This window comes from Bos taurus, chromosome 20, assembly GCF_002263795.3.
Source record: "Bos taurus isolate L1 Dominette 01449 registration number 42190680 breed Hereford chromosome 20, ARS-UCD2.0, whole genome shotgun sequence".
Lineage (NCBI taxonomy): Eukaryota > Metazoa > Chordata > Mammalia > Artiodactyla > Bovidae > Bos > Bos taurus.
In genome coordinates this window covers 28,364,410-28,388,512 of record NC_037347.1, presented here as the reverse complement: position 1 = coordinate 28,388,512, position 24,103 = coordinate 28,364,410, and the positions used below count along the sequence as shown (strand labels likewise).

The following is a 24,103-nucleotide window of genomic DNA, read 5'->3' as shown; positions in this document are numbered from 1 at the left end:
AATTAGAACAATGAGAACAAAGTAATGAGGCAAACCAAGTCCAGCCCACCCCCATCACCGCTCACCTTCCTAAATAACTTACAGCTGTATAACTTTGAGAGTCTTTTGTGGCTACACTGTGAATACATATCACTTTTCACTTACTCCTCAAGGCCTAAAAACAGTACAGATGTATCTTTGGAAATAATGACTTAGCTTGATAGCTCTCACTGCACTGACACAATATTATGAAAACTTGGCTCAAGATCTTTTATCATGTATTCAATAAGTCATCTGAACACTCATTTCTCCTAGCAGAAATTGATGCAGCCTTCTATTATTTGTTGGATGTATTTTATGCTTTCATTTTATATATATGTTTACATTTTTATACATCATTGATGAGCATATTTTAGGACCATTATTTAATGGTCTATTTAACTCTTTGTTAAATAGTTGTGTCACAGATGCCCTGTAATCATCAGTGAGCAAAAAATATAGCAACTGTGTATTATGTTACAATATGTGTGTGCCGTGTGCCATGCTCAGTCCTGTCTGACTCTTTGTGACCCCTTTTACTGTAGCCTGCCAGATTCCTCCTGGAATTTTCCAGGAAAGAATACTGGAGTGGTTTGCCATTTCTTCCTCTAGGGGATCTTCCCGACCCAGGTACTGAACCTGCAACTCTGATGTCTCCTACCTGGCAGGCAGATTCTTTACCACTGTGCCACCTGGGAAGCCCCAGATATTATCACGTGCTGTGCTGTGCTCAGTCGCTCAGTCATGTCCGACTCTTTGCGAACCCCTAGACTATAGCCTGCCAGGCTCCACTCTCCATGGGGATTCTCCAGGCAAGAATACAGGAGTGGGTTGCCATGCCCTCCTCCAGATCTTCCCAACCCCAGGATAGAACCCAGATCTTCCACATTCCAGGCATTTTCTTTACCATCTGAGCCACCAGGGAATTCCAAGAATACTGGAGTGGGTATCCTATCTCTTCTCCAGGGGATCTTCCTCACCCAGAAATGGAACCGGGGTGTCCTGCATTGCAGGCAGATTCTTTACCAGCTGAGCTACCAGGGAAGCCCAGATATTACCACAGACTTATACCAATATTTCAAAGGATGTTCTTCCATGAGTTGAGGCAACCAGTCACTTCCAAATGATCCATTACTGCATGAAATGTTAGAGATGTGTTTGAATAGTCTCTATCCAAAGTCTGTACTTCTCCAGGAGATACAAGCATTTTTAAAGAAAACATTTATAATTAATTTGCACATTATTAATGTGCAAGTAAACCTGTAATTTCCTTCATTTTTTTTCCAGATTAAATCAGAATAATAGTACCTCATGAGTGTTGGAAGTGATGTAGCGCTATTCCTTAATTGTTTTTAATAAAGGTTGTACTTTTTCAAGTTACTATGCCGTTAGTTGTCTATATTTTTTTGCAGATAATACATATGTGTCAAGTTCAGAAAATGATGAAGATGTATTAGTTACTACAGAGCCAATTCCAGTAATTTTTCATCGACTAGCAACAGGTAATGGGAATACACTGTTTTCTTAAGTTCCTGGTTAATATTTTGTTGATTGTAGGTAGCTTTGTTTTTTGGTTTCTTTTAACCCATATAATAGATATTTATCTTTGGAATCTATAAGCCTGGTTCTCTATGCAAATTTTCTATTTAACATCACTAGTTTGTCTCTCAACAGTTTTTTAAATGCATAAATTAGTACTTTAAAAAAGTCCCGTTTAAACACATTATGTTGATATTTGCTTGTGAAAATATTTTCATGCATAACAATACTGCTAGACAAACTAAAAGTTTAAAAAACATAACACAACATAGATTCCATGAAATATATAGTGAGAGCTGACGGAATTTGTACTGTGGCCACTTTAGTTTGACCACATTTTATGGGCAATGAAAAATCAGAATAGTTTGTGTATAATTCTCTAACATAAGATAATTTCAAAACATTTCTTAATTCTCTTGCAAAAAAAGAATCATCTTTGGATGTTTTTATACTGAAACTTATAAATGTTTGGTAAATAGTATACTGAAAACTAAAATGATCCTTTAATTATATATTTCAGAATTAAGAAAGACAAATGACATTAACTGTTGCTTATCCATAAAATCCAAATTACAGAAGGAAAATGGCGAGGTATGTAAATTACATTTTATGTTTTATTATATTTCTTCAAAACAGTATAGATGTATTTGAAATTTACCATGTATTTGTGGTTAATACCATCATTATTTAGATTAAGACTGCATGTAGTGAATGAAGTTCAGGCTGCTGGCTTAGGGATTTATGTACGGGAAAGATAGCATCCTAAAATTAACTACCTTTAAAGTAGTAGAACATCTGATTTAAATCTAAATAAAGTGTGTACAAAACCTAACTTATTTTCTGTATTTTCATTTAATAACATAGTTGACTGAAGAGCACTTACGTAGCATAGTTAGAACAACTGTATGTGGTATACAGAATTTTGATGAGATCTTTAAAATTTTATCTGTAAAAGATGGTCTTTCTAGTTAAAGGAGCACAGAGCTTGGGTATAATCTTACTATTTTTTTGCCAGTGTTAAAAGAACAATAGCACCTTTAGGAAATTTACTTCAATCTGTAAATAAATACTGGGACATTAAACAAACAAAATGACGGTGGGATCAACAATTCTTTGATTTTAAAACTATACACTGGGACTTCCCTGGTGGTCCATTGGTTAAGACTTTGCCTCCCTATTTTGGGGACATGCCTTTTAGCCATTAAAAACAACAACATAAAACAGCAGAAGCAATATTGTAACAAATTTAATAAGGATTTTTAAAATGGTTCACATCAAAAAAGAAAAAAAAAAGGATCAAGTAATCTTATAATAAAACAAAAACTATGCACTGAAAGCCACCCTGCTTTCCTTTTAGTGTTATACCATTCATTCTGCACTTCAGTAGCCAAAGTGAGCATCACTAATTTAGCATTATCATCACTAAAACCAAAAACTATATTTTATAAAACCTACATTCCCTTTTCTAGGTTTTTTGTTTTGTTTTCTTTAATAATTTGAAATTTGGTCTAGAAATTTAGGGATGATCACAAAACATCAAGTTAATAGATTCCTGTGTCTGAATGCAGCTACCTTTCTCTTAATTATTTTAACAGGGCCCGGGGACAGGAATAGTTACTTTAGATGAATTTTTGTCATTTGTACTTTAGACACATGACAGATACAGTTCAGTTAATTAGAAACTCATCAAGTATATTTAAGTAAATATCCTTTTGAAAATTGAAATTTAAAGCAAATAATTTCTACACACTGAAAGTTATCTTTGTAATGTATTTGTATGTATATGCATAATTTGATTTTTATATTATTAGATTCAAAGTGCCCTTTCTTTCATACCATTATGTGGAGTTGGCAGTGAAAGTAAGAACAATCTGGGATAAATAATGTTGAGGAATTTTTTAACAAAAAGTTGAATCAGTATGGGCTTGTCAGATGTTTTATCAGAACAACACCAAAGTTGTAATTGATTAACATAGTTTTTTATATACATCAAATATTAAATTATAAAACTCAAGACCAGGGACATAGAGCTTCATGCACCCACCACAAAACTTATCTGTTACTATCTTTCATTTTTGGTTTGCATTGCACCAAGAATGCTTTTATTTAAAATTCACGTGGTATACACAAGACCTACCTTTTAGGTCCATTCATTACCTTTTTTTCCGAAGGAGGAAGAGCTAATTTGACCATTAAAATTGTCTTCTTACTTTATTATTTTAAGGAGTCAAGACAGAATAGCACAGTGGAGGAAGACTCTGAAGGAGACAATGATTCGGAAGAATTTTATTACGGAGGACAGGTGAGCACACGAGGCTCTCCTGACACCCGCTCCAAGGCAGAGACAACCGCACAAGCTCTAGCAGAAATCTGTGCTTGTCATCCGAAAGGCCTATGGTTCCACAGCGCTCTGCAACTAATAAGGAAATTCATATAATTTATCTGTCGCTCATTCTCTATATAGTTTCAGAAATTAAGGTTGCTTTTGCAGTTCTTTGACTGTAATCATTTATTTACATTGAAGTCATCTGCCTTCATTACAGATATTTTGCAGACAGCATCTTATTACGCTTTTAACTGTTATGTCTATCAAGCATGTTGTGCTCACTCAGTGTTTTGAAATGGTGACACTAATAAAAGCATGGATTGTTTTCAATGGAAGGTGATTAACCTTTATAAAAATTGATGGGCCCTTATTATCGAGCATCTTCATTATTTGTATTTACTCTCTTCCTTTTCCTTCTATATGAATGTAAAGTGTTGATCAGTTGTTACGAAGAAACATCATAAATTATACACATGGAAATGGCACCGCTGCATATGCATGCAGTATACGAAATAATTCATTATATTTTTCTAGGATAATGTTGAAATTTTAAACTGAGCATTCGATTTTAGGATATGGCTGTATAAGGTATCTTGTTTTATTTTTGTAAACTTGATCAAATATGCTTTGTAATTTGGATAGAATAATGGAAAGGAAATTTGTTAAAGAGATGCTTTAAAGCCAAAGTTACTATTATGTAAAGAACGCAAATAGATTTATTCATTGGAATCAAAAACTAGTAATTTGGTCTATCAAGCATATGCAAAGCAGTAGGGGTATGGGTGGACATGAACAAAGCTACAATTCTCTCCAGGAATGCCTGACTAGAAATGGGGTATTTTTCCTAAGTATTCTTTAACCAGATAACACTTCAACAGTATTTAAAATAATTCTTCTAGTTTTGATTTTTGTTTACACCACTAATTCTTACAGAGGAGAAGTGAATGCTCTTTTCTCAGTTTAGAAGTTTTTCCAGATTATCTGCCATTTACTTCACTCATCTTAACAGTGGCATTGTCTTCGTATCAAAGTAGTCAGATAATAATTTTTTTAAGCATAATGAATTATACCAGATGTATCTGAACCTAAGAACTTTAGTGAATATACTGCTGAATTATCTATATATATTTTTTATGAAGGCAACAGAGAAAATGGCCATGGCAGAACTACAGGGTAACCTGTCTAAGAGATTATTTGTATTTTGCTTTTTTTGTTTCTCTTCACTGTAAGTCACTCCTAAATGATTCCTTTTCATCAGGTTAACTATGACGGGGAGCTGCACAAACACCCCCAGCTTGAAGCTGACTTGTTGGCAGTGAGAGAGATATATGGGCCACATGCAGTTTCTCTGAGGTAAATAAACACCTTTGATGATTACAACTTAAAATTATTTGGAAAGTCATTGGAATTTTCTGTTGGAATTATTTAGGTGGAAATTTTCTCAGGCTCAATTATATTTGAAAGTATATGAGAGAGTCTGTTATGTTTCTGCTTAAACGAAATGGCATCATTATGGCTATGATTATTTTTTATTGTACATGTAGTTTAAGATTACATTCATTTCATTAAAGAAATTAGTTATTTTGTAGAGTTAGTTTGATAAAATAGCAGTCTTAAGTGGCATCATTATCAATTCCTGTAATAGATTTGGTCAGCTGGGCCCACGCTGTTATTGTAAATCAAAGACATATCTTTGTGAACAACAGAAGTAAATAATGAATAACCGCTGGTTTCATCACGTTGTGAGAAGTAAAGTGTTGAAAGTGAAGGTGTTAGTGCTCAGTTGTGTCTGACTCTGCAATCCCGTGGACCGTAGCCCGCCAGGATCCTCTGCCCATAGAATTCTCCCGGCAAGAATACTGGAGTGGGTAACCATTCCCTTCTCCAGCAGGTCTTTCCGACTCAGGAAATGAACCTGGATCTCTTGCATTGCAGGCAGATTTTTTACCATCTGAGCCACTAAGGAAGCCCTTGTGATAAGTAATCTGGTCCCTAAAAAAGGAAAGGAAAAAAAGACATAACTTTGTGCAGTGTGTATTTGAATGTTGCAGTTACTTAATTATTTGGTGATAAATTTCCAAACCAATTTGTATTACTTTAATCATTCAGAAGACCCAACTATCCCTATTTAGTCTTTCTTTTCTCTCTTTAAGAAAAACCGTTTTTTTTTTTTTTTTTTTTTTTGCCATCATGCTTGTATCCTCCCACCAGTCAGATCTTTTTATTTAGATTTTTGTTTTCCTAAAGGGTGGTCTCCAAGCCCTTCTTACAGCCTGACCTCAGTTCCAGCCTCATCCACCCAAACCAGGATTGTTCCCGTTCTCCAGATACGCTGTTTCCCCTTGACTTTGGCCATTTGCCCAATCAGTGCCTCCCTCTCAAACCCTGTTGCTGTCTTTATTCAAGCCCCAATCCAAAGGTCAGCTTCTCTTTGAGCCTTCCTGGAAGCTCCGGTGCAGATTGGTTATTCTGCCCTATCACATTTGTCTCTTACCTCATTTATTATTCTCTTCATGTCTTGTCATTATTGGTTTACTTCTCCCCCTCTAGACTCTTAATTCTGTGCACGGTTTTGTTGCTTGTGTACTTTGTTTTGGTTTGGTTTTCGATCCTGGTTTATAGTACAAGGCATGTATGAAATACAAACTGAAGGCTTCTTGATTGTTTTCAGTGGAACACCCATTAAAAATGTTCATATTCTCTGGTTATATTCTTTTCAGTGGACACATCCAGATTTTGAGAAAGCAAACAAATACTTTTAGTGGTTGGGAAGTATAACACAGCTGTAAGTTATTATTGCTAACTTTCATTTTATCTGCAGAAACAGAAACTCATAACCACCTGCAGCCTAAATAAGCTGGGATTGTATACCCCAGACGGGGCTTCCCAGGTGGCGCTAGTGGTACAGAATCCGTCTGCCAGTGCAGGAGATGTTAAATGATTTGGGTTTGATCCTGGGTTGGGAAGATCCCCTGGAGGAGGGCATGGCAACCCACTTCAGTATACTTGCCTGGAGAACGCTATGGACAGAGGAGCCTGGCAGGCTATGGTCCATAGGGTTGCACAGAATCAGACACATGCTGTATATGTGACAGGTGGCACATATACCCAGACCCCCTCTCCTACTCGTGGAGGAATATTAGACTACAGTTGAGTGAGTGAGATAGGGATTATACTTGCAAAAAGCTAATCTTGGAATCTTCAAAGTTTTAGCAAATAAGCTGTGATTATTTCATAGTTGATCTATGCCTCGGCTAGAGGATAAGGAAGATGGAAATTCAGTAAGTATTATAGAGTGAATAAATTAAGAAAGCAATCAGTTCAGTTCAGTTCAGTCACTAAAGGACAGAAATGGTATGGACCTAACAGAACCAGAAGATATTAAGAAAAGGTGGCAAGAATACACAGAAGAACTATACAAAAAAAGATCTTTACGACCTAGATAATCACGATGGTGTGATCACTCACCTAGAGCCAGACATCCTGGAATGTGAAGTCAAGTGGGCCTTAGGAAGTATCACTATGAACAAAGCTAGTGGAGGTGATGGAATTCCAGTGGAGCTATTTCAAATCCTGAAAGATGAAGATGATGCTGTGAAAATGCTGCACTTAATATTCCAGCAAATTTGGGAAACTCAGCAGTAGCCACAGGACTGGAAAAGGTCAGTGTTCATTCCAATGCCAAAGAAAGGCAATGCCAAAGAATGCTCAGACTACTTCACAATTGCACTCATCTTATATGCTAGTAAAGTTAATGCTTAAAATTCTCCAAGCCAGGCTTCAGCAATACGTGAACTGTGAACTTCCTGATGTTCAAGCTGGTTTTAGAAAAGGCAGAGGAACCAGAGATCAAGTTGGTAACATTCGCTGGATCATCAAAAAAGCATGAGAGTTCCAGAAAAACATCTATTTCTGCTTTATTGACTATGCCAAAGTCTTTGACTATGAAGAAAGCAATAGAGATTATCCATAAATTGTTCAGGGATTCCCTGGTGGTTAAGACTCCACGCTTTCACTGCTGAGGGCCCGCGTTCGAAGCCTGGTCAGGGAACTAAGATCCCACAAGCTGCCTAAAAAAATAAATAGTCTGAAACAATGACTGATTTTTTCTTTTCTCTTTAGTTGAACTTTGCTTGAAATCTTAAAACTTTAATCATAGAAAGTTAACCCTCTCTCCCATATACAAAGAAGTCTGTATATGGTTAACCACGGGTTCTTTACCACTAGCACCACCTGGGAAGTTGATCACTCAGCACAGCATAGAATTTAATTACTTTTCATCTAAAGTATGTATCTTTGTTTAGAGAATCACTTTACCACACATTTTGATTGCTTTTAAAATTAGTTTTTTTTTTTAAACACATATTTCTGGCTATCTTTGGTAAAGGATCTGCCTGCAGTGTAGGAGATGCAGGTTTGATCCCTGGGTTGGGAAGATCCCCTGGAGGAGGAAAGGGCAACCCACTCCAGTATTCTTGTCTGGGAAATCCCATGGATGGATAGAAGAGTCTGGCTGGCTACAGTTCATGGGGTCACAAAGAGTTGGACTTAGCAACTGAGTATCACACACACACCATGCTATCTAGGCCTCAATCGTACCATTGTTTATGTGTGAATATTTTTTACTTTCTTCAGCAAGCATTTACTAAGTACTTATTTCTATTAGTACTTTCCATTATTAATAAAATAGTGATAATTTATGGACTGTTTAAATTAGATTACTATACGGAATTTCATTCAAGTGAAGTGTCTAAAGTCATAAGTGGTTTTGATTGTTTTCCTCTTGCCTCTTTCACTTACAAGTTTGATCCAATTTAAATCTTAATGAATGCAAGTCATGTTCTTGTCTGCTCTAGATTTTCTCCAACTACAGAGGATGTTTCCAGAATAAATAAGCTCCCAGAGGCCCCATGATATAAGTGAATCACAGCAGGACTAGTTTGATTTACTTAAAATAAATAAGAATGAATTTACTGTCTGGTCTAAAATACCGTGGCTTGGATACATGGGAGAAGGAGTAGTTAGGCCTAAGGTCTTGGAGTCATCTTCTTTGCAAAGTTCTAAGTCTATTGAAAACAGACTGTTCTAATTAGCTGTTCTTTTACTTAATTGAGGTTTATAAGAACTTAATGGAGTTTGAAGAGCAAAAGTACCTCAATATGCATAATAGGCTATTTGGTATCATTTTTTTTTATGTGACATCTAATGAGAAAGGCAGCTAACCACATCTAAGTTCTCTGTAAGAGATGAAAACAACAGAGATTACCTCAATTGAGGCAAAACCCTCTTAAAGTAGGTGAAGGAGGCTTTAGCAAAAATGACTGATGATAAATTTATTACTTAAGTAGGTAATTTTAGTTCTACTTGACCAAATAATTCTCAAACAGCATTCTGATTGGGTTGAACCATACTTGTAAACATTGATGACAATTTTAATTCATAAGCTGTTGTAAAGGAAATGAGTTAGGTCTCTGGAGGAACACGATCAACCCTCTAATCAGTGTGAATGTGTTTCATCATGAATCAATAAAAGAATGAGGTTCTTTTATGTTTTCATTATAAATTTACTCCTATAATCAGTATTCATAAAAAAATTGATCAGTGTCATTGAAAACAATTTGAGATTAATATTTTTAGAAAGTACGGAATTACAAGTCACAAAATTCTCATTTGCTCAGGACTGAAATGATGCTGATAATTTGCTTATGATTTTGAAAGTTTTACCCCAAATAAAATATCCTGTGCTTCATAGCCACCCATCATCCATTTAAAAAATTGAAGGCATCTGAGTAATATTCTAACCTTTTGATTGTGACTAATGCTTAAAGTAGGTTGGAAGATTACAAGATTGTGACTATTCTGCATTTTGATCATTTTTTTTGTGGTTGGATGATTGTGTGTTTGAAATGAATGAGTAATTTTGGTATTGCTGTTTTGGAGGACAGGGCATGCAGAAGATGTTTTTAAGGTTTGAGGAAGCTATACTACTATATGCAGGCCCACCACCCAAACATATATCTCCTGGAAGAGAGAGAAAGAAAGAAAATGAAAGGAAAAGCCACATAAATCAGAGTGGTCCACTGTAAATGTCTCTGGATTTCCATAAGTAGTGGGTTGGTAAAATAGCTTAACAAATCTGGCTCTCCTCTTCTCGAAGATGGCAGGATTGCATTTCCCTAGCTATTATAACATCAGCAGTGGACATGCAACCTCGTGTTGGCCAGTGATATATGAGCCAAAGTGCTAGTGTGCAAGTTCCCATATCTTCAGGACTCCACCACTCTCTGAGCCCCTTGGCGACTAGTGAATAGTGTTCTCTCTCCTCTTTTGATTCCACAGTACACAGGTAATGTGAGTGAGATATAAATCCTTTCTGTATGTTAAGCCAGTTAGTGCTTGAGGATGTTGGTTGCTACGGTACAACTTACTCTACACTGAAGCATGTCATTCATCAGCAGATCTTGGGTTGGATGTTTGTAATGTCCTCTGCAGCACATTGATTCTCCTGCTTCTGTGAAAACAGTCTGACTCTGAACACCAGGGGAAAGTGATGGCAGGAGGCACACAGCAGAAACAAACAAAAGGGAGACTCTTTCAAAAGCACTGGCATAAAATCTAGGTACAAGCTTCAGAATGTCAGATCCCCGACAGTCACCTCTGCTTCCAGCATCTGTGCTTTCCTCAAGCAAAACCAAGGAGTTTTAAATGGGGGGCAGAGTTTTAGCAACTGTTTACACTGTACTTCTTCTACACTCTTAGTTTAGATGGGTTTTCTTTCTTACCCGGATCTAATTTTTAAATTCGTCTCAGTCCTATCGTCCTTTAGAGAAATATATAGCTACCGTGAATACAGTCTTGCAAAAATGCCAAGATTTCTTCCTGACTACTGAGTTTGAATAATCTTGGCCCATTCACAGGCATCTCTCCCACACTGAGCATGAAACACACACTGAGTAGGCATGCGGAGACAGACACGCAAGCTGTTGAGTTTCAGATGTCAGAAGGAGGTGTATATTTCTTCGCAGAATATATTTCTTCTCAAAATATAACTGTCCAATTATTGAAAGCAGTAACTAAATAGCAATAGAAGTTTATTTCTCAAAAACTTGTGGTTGAGTTTCATGTATGTGTATTATACATGTGATTTGCTCGACAGTGGATAAGAGAAAGCTATATTTTTTATAACCAGAACAGTCCCTGCTAATTTTGATCAGATAGTATTATAAAACATCATAACAGTATAATAAACAAGCTGTGGTTTTATAGAGAAGGAGGACCAACATAGACGGTCAAGTATTTAATATATTGTAAGTGCATATGTGGTGTCATTAATGAGGATATTATCTTAATAAGCTCCGTTAAAAAATGGGAGAATGAATTGCTAAGTGTTCTAACACATACATAGTGCCCTAAAAAATGCCTGTTTATAGAAAGCAAATATTTCATACATATGTTCTTTATACGTATGAACTAGATCACATGTAAATATTCACAATCATTGGCTGGATTTCAAGATCTGTCTATTCTAAGACTTCACTCAGATGTCTGGAAAGAAATTTGTGGAGCATTTCTCAAGACCTCAGTCCTTAAGTGAAGCAACTGCATCAGATAATTTGTGTCGCTTCCCTTCTCTTAAAAAAGTATTCAAGTTCAATTTGATGTGATCTTTTCACAATGAATAAATGCAGGCAGGGCATGGAATTATTTTGGATTATTATAAACCCAACACAGCATTCAGTATTCAATCAGATATCAGGCTTCACACTTCAGGTTGCATTCATATTTCAAGCATTTGCCTTGATTCTGCATTTGCTATTCATGAGATTGGGGCTACTGAAAGATATTCAGATACAGAAGCAATCCTGAGACTGGGTCATTGCATCTGGGCAGACTGTAATCACACTTTGTAATCTTGCAGTGGGAAGCGTGAAATGAATGGCATTATATAAAAAGGGCATCACAACAGAAATTGGTTTGCATACACACAGTGTTGTTGTGAGTTCTTTGAAGTGTGGCATAAAAACAAACAGTATAACTATTTACAGATCTACAGCTGCAGAATCCAGTTAATTGCAAACCTTTAATGTCTCTGCTTCCTTAAAATTCTATACTCCTGCTCTGCTGTGGTGAAAGAGCACTTGTAACCCTTTTGTTCCTGTGTTTTTTTTTTTTTTTGAAAGAAATTGATAGTATTAGAAATTAAAGATACTTTTAACTAAAAAAAGTGAAAGAAAGTGAAAGTGAGTCACTTAGTTGTGTCCGACTCTTTGTGACCCCACGGACTCTAGCCTGCCAGGTTCCTCTGTCCATGGGACTCTCCACTCAAGAATACTGGAGTGGGTTGCCATGCCCTTCTCCGGGGGATCTTCCCAGCACAGGGATCAAACCCAGGTCTCCCACATTGTAGGTAGATTCTTTACCATTTGAGCTACCGAGGAAGCTCTTTAAAAAGTGTTGAAAAATTATATAAAGAATAAAATTCACATATTAAAGGTTTTATAAAGAACATATGTCACATTCTAATCATAACTCTATGATTTGTTCTGTTGAAGTGGTATAGAAATCTATGTATGAAGAAAACAGCTGGGGTAAGGTTTGTACTGACTTTTGTTATCTCTGCTGCACTTTTCTCTGCTTTTAAATATACCGAAGTCTTGCCATCATAAGTAAATCCAGAGTTATTCTCCCCTCTGAAATTGGCAAAGATGGGAGAAAAAAATGCCTGGTGATGATGAGAATGTGGGAAATGGCTACTGTGAGAACCTGGCTGATGTGATTATAAGTTGTTTTAACTTTTTTAAAATAGTAACTAAACAGTATAGATTAGGATTACCAAATATAGTTATGCTATTTATTTCAATTATTAATTCTGGAATTTATCTCTGAGAAGACAGCTGCATGTAGACTTCTATCCACAGGGCCATTTATCAATATTAATAGTGTAAAAAAATTGAGAGCACCCTAATGTTGTATTATATAATTTTATTCATACAAATTTATGGATTTAAATTTATGGTTTTAAAGAATATTCCACAAGGTAAAAAAAGTACTCATTATAGAATAAGTGGAAGAGCAGGACAAAAATTTTTACATACCTATTATCCTTAATAATGTGTATTATAATGATATATTAATATATGAAAGAGACTGGAATGAATATAAAGGAAAACTATTGTAAACTAAAACTGAGTGGTATTAAATTTTATTACAAGTTATTGTCTGTTTTTCTCTTTCTCACATTTTATATGAGTCTATATTGCCATTGTAATCAGAAAAAGATTTTTTTAGAAAATACTTTAGTTTTTTTTTTACAAAATAAATGTTACCCACAGCCTATATGTAATATACAAGTCCTTTTCCTACTTTTTTGGTGTTCCAATTTCTATTTTATTTAAAAAAAATTATTTCGCTCTCCATAATGTTTTGGTATTCTACTTGCTCAGTGAACAGTATATATTTGGAACATTTCCCTCATGATACTAAATATTTTTATATCAACATTTGTAGTAATGGATAATTAAAAAAATTATACCATCATGCCACAGTTTAAGTATTTCCTTATTATTCAATATTCATTTTTTCCTAATTTCTACATTGTACATATTTGTTCTAATTTTATGGGAATGGTTATAGTCAAGGTTTCTTTCCCTCACCAAAATGTCATTTGAACATCATTAGTGGTCTATCCAGAGAAGGCAATGGCACCCCACTCCAGTACTCTTGCCTGGAAAATCCCATGGACAAAGGAGCCTGGTAGGCTGCGGTCCATGGGGTCGCCAAAAGTCGGACATGACTGAGCGACTTCACTTTCACTTTTCACTTTGATGCTTTGGAGAAGGAAATGGCAACCCACTCCAGTGTTCTTGCCTGGAGAATCCCAGGGACGGGGGAGCCTGGTGGGCTGCCATCTATGGGGTCACACAGAGTTGGACGCGACTGAAGTGACTTAGCAGTAGCAGTGGTCTATCCTCATCATTGTATTTAATGGTTCCCTTTTGACATGTCTGATTTTAGATATTTGACTTCTTGTACTTACGAATAGTATGCTGACGTCCAGGGTCAGCAAATTATGACCAGTGGGCCGTGGGATCTGTTTTGAACAGTTCATGGTGTTTGCTTTTCTTAGAGGGTTGTAAAAAAAAAATGGCCCCAAAATAAAGAGAAATATGTGAAAGAGACTATGTGGCCTGTAAAAACTAAAAGGTTTACTATTTTGACCTTTACAGGAAAAGTTTTCTGAACCCTGAACTAGACTCATGAAAGCAATGGTTCTTGTTCTTGATCCTTATTCTTGTCGTAGTTTCTGTATAATTTTGTAACTAAATTGGCATATGTTTATATCTAAATTTGCATGTCTAAATTTGCACAAGATTATAAAAATTTTTATCCTTTGTGATTAAGACAGATGTTTTGAAGCATGCAATTAAAGAAGTAATTCTTTTTTTTCTGATTTTTTTAATATAAATTTATTTTTAATTTTATTTTATTTTTAAACTTTACAATATTGTATTAGTTTTGCCAAATATCAAAATGAATCCGCCACATTAATTCTTATGTGAATAATTTTATCTATTTTCTGTAACACCAATATTTTGAAGCGTGCAATTAAAAAGTTAATTCCTATGTGAATAATTTTATCCATTTCTTATTTATGTAACCTTTAGAAAGGACCATGAAAAAATAGAAAGTGTAAACGCATAAATAATGAAAATGTACTCAGTGTTTTGATATATTTTTAAGGAGAGAATGGAGAAAACATAGAGGCTGAGTTGTTAGTTTCTAACATGCTGCATTTTTTGATCATTGATATAAAAAAGTAAAAGGACTCTCTACATTCCTTTATTCTTCAAATTACATAAAGCTGTTTAATCATTATAAAAGTGCATTCTCTGAACCCTATAAAAGTGCCATAGTTTTGTACTACATCAGCATTATTTGAATATCATACATGGAACTGTTCACTGAGTACTTACCGTGTGCCACATACTGCACTTGACAGTTTGAGATTGAATGTACATTCTGTGTCTGAATTTCCACCAACTTTTCTGCCCGCTGGCAACTTGTTCCACTTTCCTGAACCTCAGTTTCCTCATTTGCGAATGAGGACAATTATATTATTGCTGTCAGAAGTTTATGACGAGGACTTAGTGAGATCATCCATCATTGTTTGACCTGGTTTCCGACACAAAGTGATAGTTTATTGAATAAAGAGCTAAGCACCTACATAAATATTTAAATCAGATCAGATCAGTCGCTCAGTCGTGTCCGACTCTGCGACCCCATGAATCGCAGCACGCCAGGCCTCCCTGTCCATCACCAACTCCCGGAGTTCACTCAGACTCACGTTCATCGAGTCAGTGATGCCATCCAGCCATCTCATCCTCTGTCGTTCCCTTCTCCTCCGGCCCCCAATCCCTCCCAGCATCAGAGTCATTTTCAGTGAGTCAACTCTTTGCAAGAGGTGGCCAAAGTACTGGAGTTTCAGCTTTAGCATCATTCCTTCCAAAGAAATCCCAGGGCTGATCTCCTTCAGAATGGACTGGTTGGATCTCCTTGCAGTCCAAGGGACTGTCAAGAGTCTTCTCCAACACCACAGTTCAAAGGCATCAATTCTTCGGCGCTCAGCCTTCATTCAAATCCTGGCTCTGCTACAAAGCAATGATGGATCAGTTACTTTATGACTCTGAGCCTCAGTTAATGGGCGTGTAAATTGGAAATGGTAATAGTACCCTGGTGTCTCAGTGGTAAAGAACTCACCTGCCAATGCAGGAGACACGATTTTGATCCCTGGGTTGGGAAGACCCTCTGGAGGAGAAGATGGCAACCCACTCCAGTATTCTTGCCTGGAAAATCCCATGGACAGAGAAGCCTAGCGGGCTACAGTCCATGGGGTCGCAAAAGAGTTGGACATGATTTAGTGACTAAACAACAAGTAGTACCTATTGTGCGTTATGATCACATGTATGCAAAATCCTTAGAATGCTTTCTGGCAGGTAAGTGCTCAATAAATATTGGCCATTAGTTTTTACAATTTCTGTTATCATCATAGTTTTTTCCTTCACTGTAATTAGCATTGGTAACTTCAGAATTTTTAAAAATATCAAAAATAGAGATGTGTGTGTGTGGAGAATACAAAAACTACTGTTTTTGCCCTTTAGTTAGTTAAAAAATATGCCTGTTTGTGTGGAATATACTGTTGGTACTTGTTTTAATTTGGATACATCAGACATGTAAAACTGCCTATTGAAACATCAGTGACATTTAAGTAGCAGAACACCTGGGTAAGTTTCAGAACTACTGATGTTCTAATGTGGCAGGAAAATTTATGGCATATTATTGTGGCAATCAGTGATCCCTCCTCCCCTTCCTCGGGTCAGAGACTCCTTTCTTGCGCTTAGAGGCAGCTCTGAATCTTGAACACCAAGTGATCACATGAGAAGATCATTGAATTTGTTAAATAGAACCGGGGGTATTTGAAACTATGAACCAAATAACTCTTGAGTTCATGTACATAGTTGCCTGTACATAAGATGGAAAGGTATATATATGGTATACAGAGGTCACATGAGACCACAATCCAACTAAATTGAGTTAGTTAATTTATTAACTAACAGTCATTTCTGAACTATCTATGGGCATCAGGGATGAGAATTCATGACTAAATTTTAATTTAAAATAACCTCGGACACACTGTCTTTTAATGAAAATGAAACAATAATGTTAATCTTTGCTTTCAGGGAATATGGAGCCATTGATGATGTAGATATTGATCTGCATATTGATGTTAGCTTTCTTGATGTGAGTATCGACTTATACGATTGCTGCATTTAAAAAACACTTTTTTTCTTGGAAGAAATTTAATTTTAGTTTCTCTTATAATACGATTAGAAACATAATGACTTTGTTAAAGTGATTTATGAAGAAATGCTACGACTGGTTGAAAAAGCAGAGATGTTGCATATGTTTTCTTCCATCAGTTCTTTTAATATTTTCTGAAAATTATGAGTTTGTATCAGTAGTATAGTATGTCCTTATTTGTTAAGTTTTCGGTTGAATTTTCAAATGAAGGCAAAGATTAAAAGTACTTTGACTTCAGTTTCACAGACCTGTAAGTTTTTGAGATAATTTGTAGTCCTTAATGACAAGTACTTCTTCAAAATAAGTTTTAGAAACATATATTTTTTATTTTGGAAAAAAATCAAGAACTCTAAAAGATTACTAATTCATCTTGCAAATATTTGCACAGGAGGAGATTGCTGTGGCATGGGAAGTGATTCGAACAGAACCTATAATTGTCCGATTACACTGTTCTCTTACACAGTATTTGAATGGCCCAGGTGAGTTTCGTTTTCCTGTTGTTTTGCATATTCATCAGTTGTGCATTGTGCATGAAGTACAGTATGGTTCATTGGGTAATTCTGAACATAATTGAGACTATCTTGATAATGCTTTTTAAACATACTTGCATCCTAACAGAGGTGCCGTATCACCAACATAACTTATGTAAACAGAAGCATACATTTCGTGTTATCGTTTTCAGAAGCTGATGCGTTGCTGTGGAAGAAAAACAACGAAACCTAAAAGAGAATTGTGCATATAATAAAACACTCAGTAACTATACTGAGAGTTGCCCTTAGGTTTAATTTTTTGTGTTTCTGAACCTGATATTTAATTTTAATTTATCTTTGATTACTAATGAATTTAGCCTAAGTATAACATATTTCTTTTTTGAAAATGAAGTATTAATAATATTTTTGTGTTCCAATACCTGAAGGGATGATTTTGATGTATCTGAAGGAAGAGTTGTTTATAACAAAGGACCCTATTATCAACCTTGCCAAGACTTACTGGATTTAAATGTAATCTATATGTATTATGGGACTTCTCTGGTAGCTCAGCTGCTAAACAATCCGCCTGCAATGCAGGAGACCTTGGTTCAGTTCCTGGGTTGGGAAGATCCCCTGGAGAAGGGAATGGCTACCCACTCCAGTATTGTCTGGCATCTCTGGTGGCTCAGTCAGTAAAGAGTCTGCCTGCAGTATGAGAGACCCAGGTTTGATCCCTGGATCGGGAAGATCCCCTGGAGAAGGAAATGGCAACCAACTCTAATTTTCTTGCCTGGAAAATCCCATGGATGGAGGAGCCTGGCAAGCTACAGTCCATGGGCTCTCAGAGTCAGACACAACTGAGACACTTCACTTTATGTACTTCTCTCTCTCTTTCTCTCTCACATACACACACACCAGTATCCTCTCATATTGTTGCAATTATCTACTGCTGCAGAATAAACCACTCCAAAATGAATTGACTTAAAACAACTTCTCTCTCACCATTCTTTGGTGCTCCACTGGGCATCTCCTGCCTGGAGTCTCCCGTGCCTCTGTAGTCAGATGGTGGGTGAAGTTTATGTTTTTAAAGGCCCCATTAGGTTGGAGGCTCAAAATGGTTGGACTTTAGATGACTAGCAATTGATGCAGGTATCATTTCAGGACCACGTAGGGCTCAGCTGGGACTATAAAGTGTCTCCTTGCATCTGGCTGCTTTGTGTGGTTTAGCTTCTTGTAGCATGGTGACTATAATCCAAAAGCAAGTGCTCTAAGAAAGGGGCTGTGGTAAAAGGCTCACGGAGTCTCCCACTGTATTCTATTCATCAAAATAGTCAAAGAACCCACCCAGAATCAAGGGATACTGACATAGATGGTGTGTCTTGGAATTGTAGCCATTTTTAATCTTCTGGGCACACATTACCATTGTCTCTGCATGTTATGCTTTAGGTGTATCAAAGAGCTTACATCTGTTGTTAGTTTTCTTATAAGAAAACTATCTGCCCTTTCAGGTTTATTAAATATATAGGAAAGTCTCCATTTTGAAAATATTTCTGTTGTCATCACTTTTTAATTATTACCTAGTGTATTCTACCTAATTAACAACATGCAGTAACATATAGTAACTGATGTCACCTAATGCTAGGCAAAGACAAATAGAGGTGACATATTTTTATTTTGATTATATGTACAAAAATAAATTATATTTATAAATGCAAAAATACATATAGAGAGAAATGCAATAAAGAAGGAAAATAATTCCTTATAATCCCTCTATACTGAGGAACCAATAAATCAGTTGGTGTTTTTTATGTTTTCTGTGCACATGTGGTTTATTTTCATAAAGTTGACATTGAATTGTATTAATAGCTATGCACCTTAATGTTATGAGCCTTTGCTCCAGTTGTTGAATATCCTAAAGCAGAATGATGTGTAATATCTGCATAATAATTTAGCCTGTAGATAGATGTGTTTTTGCTGTTTCCCCACTTATTGTGGGGAAATTTTTCTCTCTTTAGTAATTTGAAATATACTTATTCTGTTTGATTCTGATGGTGATTAAAAGCAAAAGAAACCCTCATGTCTAAACTTTTTTTTTTTTTTTAATTAACAGGGTTAGGAACAAATTTGGGTCATTTCATCTCTACTCACTCAGTTCCATCTGTGCGAGATGACAATGTGGCATACTTTTATGTAACCTTTACCACTGTTTCATGTGTTTATATAATCTTGAATTTTAGGCAGAGGTTTTCCTTTACAGTATCTTTTAAAGACTCATCATATTTGCATGGCTTTATAAATATTTCAACAATTATGTTTTAATTCATGTTGAGAGGATTTGTTGTTCAGTACCACTTATTCAGTTTTGCAACTCATTCGTAATTTAATTCTTACTTTTTCATCTCCAGTAATTGATTTACATATTTAATAGTTTGAGAAGGAAATGGCAATTCACTCCAGTATTATTGCCTGGAAACTCCCATGGACAGAGGAGCCTGGTAGGCTACAGTCCATGGGGTGGCAAAGAGTCGGACACGGCTGAGTGACTTCAAAAAAAAAGCTAAAGAAACATGAGGGTTATGCTTCATTTTTCATACTGGAGAATGATTCTTTTTTTTGTGAACAAGACAAATTTAACCAGGTATAAATTTATGAGCTCATAATAGTTCCCCCCAAAAGGCAAAAGTGCTTTAAAAACTTCTGCTAGTTTGTGTGTTCAGTTCAGTTCAGTCGCTCAGTTGTGTCCGACTCTTTGGGACCCCATGAGCTGCAGCACACCACGTCTCCCTGTCCATCACCAACTCTCATCCTCTGTTGTCCCCTCCTCCTCCCACCTTCAATCTTTACCAGCATCAGGGTCTTTTCAAATGAGTCAGTTCTTCGCATCAGATGGCCAAAGTATTGGAGTTTCAGCTTCACCATCAGTCCTTCTAGTGAATATTCAGGACTGATTTCCTTTAAGATTGACTGGTTTGATCTCCTTGCAGTCCAAAGGACTCTCAAGAGTCTTCTCCAACACCACAGTTCAAAAGCATCAAGTCTTTCGCACTCAGCTTTATTATAGTCCAACTCTCACATCCATACATGACTACTGAAAAAACCATAGCTTTGACCAGACCTTTGTTGGCAAAGCAATGTCTCTGCTTTTTAATATGCTGTCTAGGTTGGTCATAGCTTTTCTTCCAAGGAGTAAGTGTCTTTTAATTTCATGACTGCAGTCACCAAAGTTTGTGTATGAAGTATTTTAATTCTGTTCATTTGGGAGAAATCTGTCTTGATTAAGTTTGTGTTTTGTTGTATGTACTTATTGAGCTTTCCCCCCTCGTTTTCCTTGATATTGTTGTTGTTATTTAGTCATCAAGTCATATCCAACTCTTTTGCAAAGCCATGGACTGTAGCCTCCCAGGCTCCTCTGTCCATGGGATTTCCTAGGCAAAAATACTGAAGTTGCCATTTCCTTCTCCAGGAGATCTTTCCAACCCTGGGGTCGAATCCTATTTTGGCAGGGAGATTCTTTACCACTGAGCCACCTGGGAAGCCCCTTCCTTGTTGTTACCATTTATATATTTATCTTTGATTGTTATGCTTAGATCTTATTCCACCTCAAGGAAGTTCTATGCAATCATTTTTTTGGTTCCTTCTTTATCTGTTCTCCACAGTATATGCAGATTGGATCTAATTCCTATATCCTTCATGCTTTTTATCATTTGTCTTAATCTTTTGCCCATCACCTCTGGTTTTATAAGTTATTTTTCCATTAATCTTCTACTACATTAAGCAGATGTTTTCATAATTTAGTCTTTGATTTAATGTTCCCCTTCTGTTTTTAATTTGACTGCAGTCTCTACTGATATCATATTTATATATCAATTACTTTCCTTTTATTTATGCATCATTTGGAATTTTGTTGTAAACAAAATCAACAGTTGTAACAGTCATCCAAGACACATAATCTTGTTCCTGTAGATGTGAATTTTGTTTCCCTCAGAATTCAGGCAGTGCTAAAATGCACTTCTTTCAAAAATTAGTGTGGTTTGTGTATAATTTCTTGCCTTAAGAAGAGTAAAGACTCTTGGTAATGAAAATAGAAAATACAGAAACATCATGGAGGGAAAAAACAGTAAAGAGGATTCCACATTTACTTGATTCTATAGTTAGAAGAACAAGAGCCTCAGATACGCAGATGACACCACCCTTATGGCAGAAAGTGAAGCAGAACTAAAGAGAAGAACTTGATGAAAGTGAAAGAGGAGAGTGAAAAAGTCCTCTTAAAACTCAACATTCAGAAAACTGAGGTCATAGCATCTGGTCCCATCATTTCATGGCAAATAGATGGGGAAACAGTGGAAATAATCAGAGACTTTATTTTGGGGGACTCCAAAAACACTGCAAATGGTGACTGCAGCCATGAAATTAAAAGATGCTTGGTCCTTTGAAGAAAAGCTATGGCCAACCTAGACAACATATTAAAAAGCAGAGACATTATTTTCCCGCAAGGTCCATCTAGTCAAAGTTATGTTTTCTCCAGTAGTCATGTATGGACGTGAGAGTTGGACTATAAACATAAAGAAAGTTGAGCACTGAAGAATTGATACATTTGAACTGTGGCATTGGAGAAGACTCTTGAGAGTCCCTTGGACTGCAGGGAGATCAAACCAGTCCATCCTAAAGGAAATCAGTCCTGAATATTCTTTGGAAGGACTGATGCTGAAACTGATACTCTAATGCTTTGGCCACCTGATGTGAAGAAATGACTCATTGGCAAAGACTCTGATGCTGGGAAAGATTGAAGGCAAGAGGAGAAGGGGACAACAAAGGATGAGATGGTTGGATAGCATTACCAACTTGATGGACATGAGTTTGGGTAGACTCCAGCAATTGGTGATGGACAGGGAAGCCTAGTGTGCTGCAGTCAATGGGGTCGCAAAGAGTCGGACATGACTGAGCGACTGAACTGAACTGACAGTGAGCAAGAATCCCTTAGAAGAAATGGAATAGCCCTCATAGTCAACAGAAGAGTCTGAAATGCAGTACTTGTGTGTAACCTCAAAAATGACAGAATGATCTCTGTTTGTTTCTAAGCAAACCGTTCAACAGCACAGTAATCCAAGTCTGGGCCCCAACCACTGATGCCAAGAAGCTGCAGCTGACTGGTTCCATGAAGACCTAAAAGACTTTCTAGAACTAACCTCAAAAAAGATGTCCTTTTCACTATAGGAGATTGGATTGCAAAATTGGAAGTCAGGAGATACTTGGAGTAACAGGCAAGATTGGCCTTGGAGTACAAAATGAAGCAGGACAAAGGCTAACAGAGTTTTGCCAAGAGAATGCACTGGCTATAGCAAGCACCCTCTTCCAACAACAAAAGAGATGGCTCTACACACAGATATCACCAAATGGTCAGTAACTGAAATCAGATTGATTATATTCTTTGCAGCCTAAGTTGGTGAAGCTCTATGCAGTCAGCAAAAACAAAACTGGGAGCTGACTGTGACTCAGATCATGAGCTCCTTTTTGCAAAATTCAGACGGAAATTGAAGAAAGCAGGGAAAACCACTAGGCCATTCAGGTATAACCTAAGTCAAATCCCTTATGATTATACAGTGGAAGTGACAAATGGATTCAAGGGATTAGATCTGGCAAACAAAGTGCCTCAAGAACTATGGATAAAGGATTCACAACATTGTACAGGAGACAATGACCAAAACCATCCCAAAGATAAAGAAATGCAAAATGGTTGTCTGAGAAGGCCTTACTCATAGCTGAGGAAAGAATAGAAGCTGAAAACAAGGGAAGAGAAGGGTAAGATATACCCAACTGAATGCAGAGTTCCAGGGAATAACGGGGAGAGATAAGAAGGCTTTCTTAAATGAACAATGCAAAGAAGTAGAGGAAAACAATAAAATGGGAAAGACTAGAGGTCTCTTCAAGAAAATTGGAGATATCCAGGGAACATCTCATGCAAGGATGGGCATGATAAAGGACAGAAAAGGTATGGACCTGACAGGATCAGAAGAGATTCAGAAGGGTCACAAGAACTATACAAAAAAGATCTTAATGACTAGGATAACCATAATGGTGTGATCAGTCACTTAGAGCCAGACGTCCTGGAGTGTGAAGTCAAGTGGTCCTTAGGAAGCATTACTACCAACAAAGCTAGAGGAGGTGATAAAGTTCCAGTTAAGCTATTTCAAATCCTAAAAGATGATGCTGTTAAGGTGCTGCACTCAGTATGTCAACAAATTTGGAAAACTCAGCAGTGGCCACAAAACTGGAAAAGGTTTTCATTCCAATCCCAAAGAAAGATAATGCCAAACAATGTTCAAACTACCACACAGTTGTGCTCATTTCATGTGCTAGTAAGGTTATGCTCAAAATCCTTCAAGCTAGGCTTGAGCAGTACATGAATCAAGAACTTCCAGATGTTCAAGCTGTGTTTAGAAAAGGCAGAGGAGCCAGAGAGCCAATTGGCAACATTCGCTGGATCATGGAGAAAGCAAGGGAATTCCATAAAAGCATCTATTTCTGCTTCACTGACTAAGCACCTTGAGTGTATGGATCACAACAAACTGTGGGAAATTCTTAAAGAGATGAGAATACCAGACCACCTTACCTGTCTCCTGGGAAACCTGTATGCAGGTCAGGAAGCAACAGTTAGAACCAAACATGGAACAACAGACTGGTTCAGAATTGGGAAAGAAGGACAAAGTTGTATTTTGTCATCTTGGTTATTTAATTTATATCCAGAACACATCATGAAAAATGCTGGGCTAAATGAAGCGCAGACTGGAATCAAGATTGCTGGGAGTAATAACAACCTCAGATATACAGATGATGCCACTCTAATGGCAGAAAGTGAAGAGGAACTAAAGAGCCTTTTGATGAGGGTAAAAGA

At 36.7% G+C, this 24,103-nt stretch overlaps 1 protein-coding gene across 3 annotated transcripts in view; it reads left to right on the top strand.

The window, feature by feature from the left end:
• The window catches only part of PARP8 (poly(ADP-ribose) polymerase family member 8), a 196,852-nt gene that overhangs the window by 107,072 nt on the left and 65,677 nt on the right, over nt 1-24,103 (top strand). For all 3 annotated transcript variants that reach the window (XM_005221535.5, XM_005221534.5, NM_001192298.1), the window contains 6 exons: nt 1,431-1,520; nt 2,078-2,148; nt 3,782-3,859; nt 5,142-5,236; nt 16,621-16,681; nt 17,130-17,220. In XM_005221535.5, the coding sequence (XP_005221592.1) occupies nt 1,431-1,520; nt 2,078-2,148; nt 3,782-3,859; nt 5,142-5,236; nt 16,621-16,681; nt 17,130-17,220 (486 nt within the window). The remainder of the gene's footprint in view (nt 1-1,430; nt 1,521-2,077; nt 2,149-3,781; nt 3,860-5,141; nt 5,237-16,620; nt 16,682-17,129; nt 17,221-24,103) is intronic.